The sequence below is a fragment of the Alosa sapidissima genome, chromosome 15 (assembly GCF_018492685.1).
Source record: "Alosa sapidissima isolate fAloSap1 chromosome 15, fAloSap1.pri, whole genome shotgun sequence".
Taxonomy (NCBI): domain Eukaryota; kingdom Metazoa; phylum Chordata; class Actinopteri; order Clupeiformes; family Clupeidae; genus Alosa; species Alosa sapidissima.
Window position 1 is genome coordinate 14,325,997 of NC_055971.1, and position 10,772 is coordinate 14,336,768.

The window sequence follows — 10,772 nt, forward strand, 5'->3', positions numbered from 1 at the left end:
ACCAAGTCCAGCATCCTCATGCATTATTCAACACTGAAACACTGCTGTTTTTGCATGGACATATTATGATTGAGTAATTTGATTGATGTTAATAAAAGCTGAAGGCTGGCGTGGAAGCTGGCTAGAGCTAAACATTTGCAGTTTGCCATAGGCCTAACAGTTTTATAGGGCCTAGGCCTACTGTTTGATTAAAATAGCAGCTGTCCGTCAGTCTGTGTTCTGATCCACATCAGAGTTCTAGAGTCAATTATTCTCTGGGTATTCTTAAGAAAAGCAAATGGTAATATACTCTGGTGGATATATGCTGTCAAGACCACCAGGGCCTCTTGAACTAGGTGGTTTCCATTATAAGGAGAAATCAAGCATCAGACCAACATTCTTTGGCAGGAAATATCTAAGCAACAAATTAGATTGTTCTTCTAAACTGTTGTTTTTAGCATTGTGTTGCCTGCTTTAGCCTTTGTTAAATGTGGGGTTGCAATGTATAGGCAAAGGGATTGATTTGGAGTCACTTCAAATATTCACCCCTTTGACAGCTTCAAAAAATGACCACTACCACTGAATGCAAAGTTTGCATGCATTGCCTATGACAGATCTGAATTCATTCATTGTGAATCCGGGAATGTGATCATTATGAATTCAGGAGCCATGTCTTATTTTCAATACTTGCAGCAAAGGAGTAAACCAAAAAGTAACACCCTTCACATATAATATACAAAGCAAAAGCACTCAATGTTTTATTGGGGGGGAAATGGTTTCAGGGTGAGTCTTTTTGTATCTTTTATACTAACATGAAAGAGTGACTTCTGATACAGCATCAATCCAAAAAGCCCGGTGGGTTCAAATCCATTGGATGGAGTAGTCATTGAGGATTAATATTAAAGTCTGAATGTAAGATGTTTCTTCACAAAAACCCATTCAAGGCTGATCTTGAAAACAAAGGGAGACATGGCAAGCATCCTGAAATTAAGAGCATAATGCCATGACTAACTCATTATTTTCTTGGCTTTAATCCTCCAGTGGAAAAATATGTTGTTATTGCATGGAAATGGGTGAAAAGCCAATGCAACCATATTATTATATGCTGTGTGTTAACTTTAGCCCATCAGTGTTATCACTTCTCTGTACCCTGTTGTCTTCTGATTGACTGTGTGCTACTTGACATGGACAGGGCCATCAATTATCATGATGCACAGGAAAATAAATGGGTTGGGAGGAGTAAAAAAACTCACGTGTGAAATTCTGGCAGGCGGAATATTTTTTTTTTAAGGTCAGGCATGCTATAATTGCATGCTGTTAAAACTGATGGCATTGGTTTTAAAAAAGTAGATTTAAATGTGTTTTGCTGGGCTATCATGAATTCAGCGGCATTCGCCTAAAATTTACTTTCAACGATGGCATGTGTCCATGCTTCACCAGTTAATCCAAAGCACTTGGAGAACTGAAAGCAGACATGCTTGATAGATGCTCTGGTTTTGATTGGGCTGAGGTTTTCATCACCTTTCTCTATTCGCTCAGAACTAACCCAAAGCACATTGGCCAGAGGGGGATGGCTGCCAGACGAGATAGATTAACACAGCTTTCTCCTCTGGCAAGAAGTATAGGGAAGGGTCCACCCAGCTGTGTTTGTTCTGGGGTTCAACCTCCATATCCTTTCCCTCCCCCATCTCCTCCCCACACCATTCCACCCCATTTTATTAGAGCAACACACCCTTCACTCAGTCAACACATCCTCCCCCACCCTTTGAATGTGTTTGGGTGTGTTTGCATGCATATGTATGTATGTGTGTCTGCATTTGTTTGTTTTTGTATGTGTTGTGTGTTGGGGTGTGGGGGTTGCTGGATTGCAAAACCAGGGTTTGGGACGCAGGGTTTGTGAATGTTTCCAGTTCACACAACAACCCCTGTCTCTCGCTCAGATGGGGCCCTCAACTGTGTACTGACATGCTAAACATGAAGTGAGTGAGGACGAGGAGGGGTCCGCCCGCATTGTGCCCGGAGATTGTTTTCTGTGGCCTTTAATTTTGTCAGCTGTCTCTCAAGGCCCTTTGATTTCAAGCTGTTTATTTTTTTTCCACCCCAAACAGTTCCATTCAGCGTAATTGTGTGAAAAAACGCTGCCCGCTCTGGCTCCTCAAGAGACACTTTCAGAGACACTGCGATGCTGGCACTCGGAAAGTTGCATTGTTAAACCTCCTCGCTCGCACCATCTACATCAATTCAGTAGATGCAAAATTACAAAGGCAGTCCACTGATGTGCAATTACACAGTGTAGCGACTGTCGAGAGAGCGTATTTTACTTTCAGATTCTCCAAATGTGCAGCACAAAGTGAGGGAGGGTCACAGAAATCCATCATTGCTGAGGTTGTTTAGTGAAAGGAACGTTCATGTTTACATAATGTTGTCTGGAAGTGATCCTGCAGTTTTTGTTATTGTGACACATCTGACTGCGATCACACCACAGATTAAGAAATCCCTTGCAGGGAAGTAGTTGCACTGTGAACTATGCACGGTTTTATCCTTGAACACAAGTTCAACAAATAAACGATCATAACTGTTGCATATACAAGGAAAGGGCAGCTGGAACACAATGAACAGTACAATCTGTCTCTATCTTCTCCGTCTGTCTCTCTCTCTCTCTACTTCTCTGTCTCTTTCACTCTCTACAATAGACTCCCTCCTTATGCTTCAAATAACTGGAGGAAGACAACATGTGTCTGACCAATGCATATGACTGGTCTAGAAATAGATGCTTGACCGATAGGGATATCATGTGGAAATGTAATGATTTATAGAGGCTCATCTTACTGCATTATGGAGTCATTACACTAAAGGCTTTTCTGCATTACCTTGTCCTTCGCATTCTGGAAGGGGAGAACTGGACATACCCGCAACCTGAGTGAATAAACTCCATTTGTTATGCCATTGGGGTATTCCAGTGACAAATTTTAATAATATCTGCATTGAGCCTCCCACACATTCATCCAGACTAACTTATTAAGTAACTAAAACTGAATGAGTTTTGTTTGAGGAGATAAAAAAACAGAAGCAAAGCTTGCCTCCAGGAAATACAAATTGCTTTGTGGGTGAAAAAAAAATCCAGACCAAAGAAGGTAAGAGTATTCAATGTCAAAGAAAAGGATGCCGGCAAACATCATTTTATGTTACGGGATTAACCTGAATGCTGGTTTATTTGGCCCATTTTAGATAGCATTATAAAACTAAACATTGCACTGACATCTGCCCAAAACATTTGGGAAAAGCAGTGCATAGAGAAAGCAGACCTCCTTAGAGTGCCAGAGAGAAAAGCACTGAACATGTGTGGGTTGTTCCCAGTGCAAAACAATACAAGCTGCTTTGATGTTTATGCCTGATAGCAGAAATAGCCTCTGACAATAGCTTGAAATTCCTGGGCATCTCACACATTGATTAACTTGTGTTGTGAGTTTAGGATTCTGTTAATTATTTGCCTCAGAAGGATCATGGTTACTGGAAGTGGGTCTTTTATCATTTCGCAATCTATAGTGTAAACCTCAGACATGGTCTCTGATGTGAGCCTTCTGGCCATCAACAGAGCTCACGCGTGCTGGAAACAGGCCGGCCTTTCTCCACTTTCAGATAATGGATTGAACTGGGAAGTGGGAAGGTTTCCACCCCCCCCCACCACCACTATTCTCCCACTTCCCAGTTGCTCAGGAACGCACCATGAAGGTTCAGAAATGGAGTGTTGTGGTTAGCATGTCCTATGCTAATGTATTAGGCCTACTGTCAACACTCAGTGAATATGGTGCATTAGGCCACAGAAGGAGCACCAAAAAGCTCTCTGGTTCGACCAAAGGCAACGATTTGATCCTTAAAACTTCAGATGAGTCTCTCAGGATTGTCACAGAAAGTGGATGGAGAAGAAGATGTAGACCTACTTCCTTAAACACACTTAAACATGCTCAATCACACTCTGTCCACACAGCGTTCCCATCAGTGATAAAATATGAAAATTCAAAACCCTATCAAGGAGCATCTTGAAGTGCATTAAAACTCTTAAAATCTTGTCAATCTGTAACACCACCAGTTTTACCCCGACCTGTATGTCTAGGCTGTATGTCTATGTAGGCCAGATGAACTGTCAGTGTAAGAGGAGCCTTTAGAGAGCGCAAATGACATCAAAGCTATTTAAAACACTGCCAAGGATAATATGAAGAGTTTAGTTCCAAAACGTTAAATATCAATTTTTAAAAACATTAATAAGTCATGCTATTTAATTGTGTATCTCAGGTAATAGCAATTTATGCAGTTGCGTTGTTTTGATTGAGTAAAGATTTATTTGTTTATTTATTTTCAGTTATGTATTGAAGTTTCATCTGGTGTTGGCGTCTTTTTCATGTTTTCTGCCCATACAAGCCTGGGTCTTAACAAGACACTGAAGGATGACATGTATTCAAAAAGCTCTAGTAGAGTTGAAGTTGTGCACATGATGTACACCGAGTTTGAGCAACTTTTTGCAACATCCACTCATTTGCACACTGATGGTAATTTTCATACCACAGATGAATGAATACCCAGTCAGGCCAGTGGTCGGAAAAAAACAGAGTTTTATACAATGACAGCATGACTTGGCATAAAGTTCCACCAACCTCTCTAACTACAAGGAAATAGTTAAGGTTCAAGTATCCTTCCAGGTTGACGGGAGATGGTGTTGATCATCCCATCTTACTTGAATCAGTCCCACACTGACACTGAATCAGACCCTGATTTGTGCCAACCTGGCAATCCAGAGAAGATTACTGACGCAGGGAATGCACCCATGCAAAACAGCAAAACACTGCAAAACCATAATATTCCCTCTAATCTCTAAACACAGTCACACACAGAATTACACAGGGACAGTATTGTCCCCGTGTAAGAGCAGAATGAAATAACAACAGTCATCTCATATGTGGAAGAACACATAACAGGAACGCCACATAAACTACTTATGAATATAAACATCTCAAGCTCCAATTCCAATACTATCAATTCCCCCTTTCAAAGACATAACGATTTTGAACACACACATTCTCTCTTCCATGCACCTTACAGTAAGTACATCCACTCTTACAAACTCTACTCCGTCATTGCATGCATTTTTCCACCTTTCCACCAGAAGCTCTATCATATTCCCTAGACACTCTTTTTCTATTAGTCAATACATTTATGTATTGAAGTTTCATCTGGTGGTGGCATCCCTTTCATGTTTTCTGCCCATACCAGCCTGGGTCTTAACAAGACACTGCCAAGGATGACATGTATTCAAAAAGCTCTAGTGGAGATGAAGTTGTGCGCATGATGAGCATGGCTGATGCACACCATTTACAGTTTGAGCAACTTTTGGCCTCTCAGCCAACACAACTCACAAGACAAGATGACACCTTGTGAGCTAATTCGACCCTAAGCCATGCCTTATATGGGTTAAACATTGTTCACTTTCTTTACTTACCGCTTTGGACCACCCAAGTTGCAGCAGATGTCATACATGACTTAAAATAAATAACATATAGGCCCGTACATCAGCAGGTGGGAACAAAGTCTACAAGCCAGGAAATCCTAACTCTGGTCAATTTGACAGTTAACTTCTAAAACACATGCAGTTCAGCCAAGACATCATGCTGTGCAAGGTGTTTTAAGTATTGCATTGCTCTTGCCCTGTCTTGCAGTGCTTTTCTCTGTATGATAGCCCACTAGCAATTAAGCTGACATTACTGTCAGCTTGTGGACTGCACTGGCTTTTTAACATTGTGGGTTTCTGCCCAAAAGCTGTCACAGCAGTGATTCTTCCTGATATACCATTGTAGCAGCAGTCATATTCCTTTCACTTACATACCATAATGGACAAAGAATGATATTATGGTAGATGGGCCCACACACCATTGCTGGGCACATTTGTGCACCATGAGTTGCCGCTATTTGTTGAAAACAGCCTGGCAAGACTCTGAATTACTGGGCATTGCTGATTGTATGGAGCATTTCCCACCCAATCATCGTTGCCGAACTGCTGTTCTCGCCGTTCGCACAATCAGCAAACAACCGCTGGAGACTCTCATCCTCTCTTCCTCCTCCTCATTCGATCTTTTTCATCCTCTCTCTTCCTCCTCTCGTGCTTGACCCAAATATGTCAGCCCATGCTGATGAGACATCTTGCCAACGCTCGGTAACCGTCGTGTGGCTTATCGTGTGGTGGAGGAGATCAGAGAGGCCGCCTGAGGAGTCTGTGAGCTGTGGGGTGCAGAGGGTGGTGGTGGTGGTGGTGGTGGTGGTGACGAAGGCCCTGGCACCTTCAGCTCGGGAGTACATGGGGAGCATTAGGGGACCACTGAAGCATTGCAGGGAACGTCAGACAACAGTTGGTTAATGAATCTGAATGCATTTAATAGAGGCACAAGTTCCTCATGCTATAATCTGCATCAGATACTTATAAGTATAGTATATATACTCTTTTGAGAGCGTGAGGGAAATTTGGTCTCTGCATTTATCCCAATCCATGAATTAGTAAAACACACTCAGCACACACTAATCTCGGCGCAGTGAGCTGCCTGCTACAACAGTGGTGCTCGGGGAGCAGTGAGGGGTTAGGTGCCTTGCTCAAGGACACTTTAGCTGTTCCCACTGGTCAGGGCTCCGGTTACAGGTCCGGAGTGCTAACCAGTGGTCCACGACTGCCCAAACATACAACAAAGATACAACGCCATTGTTGCTTTATGATGCCAGCGCTGCATTCACTGCAACATAGCCTACTTAGCCTAAGAGTGGCATTTGATCAGGCAGGTTTACAAACTCTTATTTGGACCCAGAGTGTTGTTCATTCTTGTGAAGGAAGAATGTTAGCTTGAGAAGAGGACACACTACTGTGTCAGTGTCACAGTGGTGAACAACACTTGCACTCATTTAGTATTCCTGTCAATTGAGAGCTATTAAGAAGGGTAGAGATAAGACTCTTTGGCTGAGATGCCTTGATAAGGGAGAATCACTTGTGCCACAAAATAGGCCTATATACACATTGCACATCATGCATTTACTGCATTCCTTTTTAGTTTCCAGGTAGGTGTAGGCCTAACAATATCTTCTGCTTGTTTCCTTGGACGAGATTAGTTTGCCTTTAACGCTCTTCTGAATCAGTCTTTTAGAAAGGTCCCAGACCGCAAGATGCTTTTGTAATGGAAAGTGTCAGTTAACCCTCCAACTCAATATAATAACCCCTGAGCGACCATTTGAAACCATAATAATGTACCTCTACCTAGTTCACATATTGCTATGGTTACCAGCATGCTAATCATTTACAGGCTCACTGTTGGCACACCAGGCCACGTGTGTTTTTTAAAATATCAAAGCAACATCCTACAAAAGGATACACTGTAAATATATCTTATAAATTAGATCTCAGTCTACTTGGATCTTAGAAGAACCTGAATTGAGGACATAATCCTGGCTCCTCCACTGCCCCTGCTGTGAAACCCTTTATTTGTGCGAGCAAATCAGCGCTAGCATTGCCGTCCTCTCCGAGTCTCTCAGATGTAAGCTGCTGCTTCATAATCTAATGAGAGAAATTCTGTTGTTGTCAAGGCGATAGATTCTGCAAAGCAGGATTTGCATAAACTACAGAGGCACAGGAGTGGGAAGTCAATCAAAGCTAAATAACACGGCAAAGTCAACCATAATAAACAGTGTTTATTTACAAACACAAAACAATAAAAACAATAAATGGCTTCATATTTTTCTTTTCCTTTGTACAAAAAGGTGTATGCTCATATGATACATACATTGTCAAACACAACATATACATACCTATAGCATACATCAACCAATAAACATTATGATAAGGTGTTATGGACCTACATTTGGGTTGTATACTATGGAGATTATTGCATTTTAATGATGCACGTAAGGCAGATATATGCTAAAAATAAAATATATGTGTAGGGTATATAAAGTGTGTAGGGGGGGCACTCCACAACAACAACAAAGTCAGTTTTCTTTTCTCTTTGTCACAGGGCACACTACCACTAGAACGTCACCAACCAGCAAGATGAAAGTCAAACGAAAAAGCACTAATTCAAAAAGAGTTACTTGACAGTGATACAGAAAGAAAAAATATTGGTCCTTTAACTTTTTTCTTTTTTCTTGTTTGTTGTTGAAGTGGTTGTCCTTAAAGTCGAACTGCTTTAGAAGCCAGTCTGTTCAGACGACACAATTGTTGTGTGGCTGTGCTGCGCTCCTTCTCATAGTCGTAGGAGGCCCAGGCGTCATCGTACGTGAGGAGCCCTGTGACTGTCAGGGCATGTGCAGGATCTTGCCTTTAGTGTGTGTCCCTGATTTATACAACAAACAGACAAACACACACACACACACACACACACACACACACACACACACACCTTTTGTTTTTTCACTCTCAATTCCTCTGCCTGACACACAGCTTTTCTCCAACACAAAAAGAGACAGGCAGACACACACACACACACACACACACACACTTTTTGACTTGTGCCTCTCGTGCTTGCTTGCTCTGCCTCAGCGCCCGTGGCTGTGTTTTGTCACTTCACAGCCCCCCTCTCTCTCTCTCTCTCTCTCTGTCCCTCTCTCTCTCACACTCTCTCTGTCTCCTCGGCTCGTTGCTCTAGTACGGGTACTGCTTCTGCTTCTTCCCAGCAAAGCAGGCCAGCCAGGTACACAGCAGCATGGCAGACGCCGCCCCCGCACCCGTGCAGTAGTACGCCCAGCCAATCTGACAGGAACCTGGAGAGAGAGCAAGAGGGGTGGGGGGGGGGGGGGGAGATTCATGATTCATTTTATATGGATTATAAAGTGTGGCAGAATCTATATTTCATCAAAAACCTGCCCTTTCCCGCTGTGGCGTGGGCATGTATGTAATATCAGTACATGTGCGGGACGTATGGATGTATGCATGGTGGCATTAGACAGCTCTGCGAGCTAAATGCATTGTGGGGAATTTATATGCCTGCTGCATTGTGTGCAGGTAAATTTATGACTGAATGGGAAATTGCCACAGCTTCCGCTGGAGTAACTGGTTTCATGGTAATGCAAGTTCCATTGGGATAGAAGATACATAGTGCACACAAATGCATACATACACACGTGCTTACACACACACACACGCACACACACGCACACACACACACACGCACACACACACACACACACACATACACATACACGCACACACACACTCATGCATGCATGCACTCACACAAAGACACACAGACACACACACACACACACACACACACACACACACACACACACACACACACACACACTCACAAATATAAACACAAGGTGAACTTTTTCTGAATTTTCTTCCAGGGCTCTGGGTTTTCTCTGCCTCGTGTTAGACATGTCTATCCTTGGCAGATGTCACTAAACAAAACAAAACTGTGGCTCGCTGGAAGAGATGGACTGTAGAGTTGACGTGCGTTACTCAACAAAGCATAACATATGTTTACAGTCCTGGAGGTTCGCACACATACGCTAAATTTGTCACTTCTTTTCTTCCCAAAGGGAGAAGGAATGAGAGAGAAAGAGAGAGAGAGAGAGAGAGAAGACAGAGCTTGGTTTTCAACTCACTGCACCACTGCCACTATGAGAGGAATGAGAATATACACACAGTTTTCAAAGAGAATCTTGACATGGAATTTACTCGGGGTGAGGCTTCCAGCTTTCAGCTGTGAGACTATATGGAGACACTAACAAACCCAGCAATGCAATGGATGAAACGAACAAAAACTTAACAAACAGAAAGTATTAATGCTGTTCTAGCTTTTGTCCTTGCACCAAATTACCACACACACAGTCCCCAACGGGTTTGTCGTAACTTCGTATCCAGCAGTCTGGCTCCAAGAAAAAAATGACAAGCCAGTCAGATCTTTCCCTGATGGTTCTTTGCACTCACGCTAACATCCAGGCTAGCAATTACAGCTGTTCTCTGGGGCTTCAAGCTGAATGGTAATGCCCCTGTTCTGATGTCCGCAGAGGGATGGACTGACATTTGCTGACCCTTTTTAGTTAACTGTTAAGCTTGAGAAAACTGGCTAAGGAGTTCTTTGTAGAAGGAGTGTGTATGATGCTGGTAAAGGAGCCAATATTTGTCATAGCTGCACAGTGCTCAGTGGGCCGGGATGAGAGATAGAGTCTGTCCGTGCACTGGCAAGGGACCCAAAAGCAAGAAAAATTCTGCCGAGAAAATACATTTCTTATGTATGCGGGAGGTTGAACGGAATGAATAAATACAAAAATGAAAAGTGTTGCCGGAAATAAATCACCTTTAATGAAGGACTATTTCCCTCCCTCCAAATAGGATATGTGAAGTCGTAACCCCTGTCAAAACTGCACTGTTAATGATACACTAAATAAAGGATGAAAAACTGGAGATACTCCCTCCCCTGATTTTCTTCCTTAAAATGATATAACTACTTTATTTTCAGAGAACCGTTTGTTTTGAATATTTAAAACACTGCTTTCATTCCTTTGGCAACATAACAGATCTATGAAAAAAAGATGGATGCCTTCATATCTTGCTGTGCCACAAATAACAATCATAGGGCAAAATGTCTTTTTTCCCTCCTGGTTGTATGCATGAAAGTACAGACAAGACTAAGATGATGATGACGATGACGATGGTGGTGATGAAGACGGTGAAAAAGAAGCAGAGAAACAAGGGGCTGCAGTGGCGTGCGTAGCACCTCTGGGGTCTATATCCCTGGGGTTGAGCACAGAAAAAGATC

At 42.6% G+C, this 10,772-nt stretch overlaps 1 protein-coding gene across 1 annotated transcript in view; it reads right to left on the reverse strand.

Moving 5' to 3' along the window:
• Positions 1-8,418: 8,418 nt before the first annotated feature.
• Positions 8,419-10,772, reverse strand: part of LOC121684389 (LHFPL tetraspan subfamily member 6 protein) — a 52,512-nt gene continuing 50,158 nt past the window's right edge. The window contains exon 4 of the mRNA XM_042064402.1: positions 8,419-8,766. Within this exon, the coding sequence (XP_041920336.1) occupies positions 8,648-8,766 (119 nt within the window). The 3' untranslated portion in view covers positions 8,419-8,647. The remainder of the gene's footprint in view (positions 8,767-10,772) is intronic.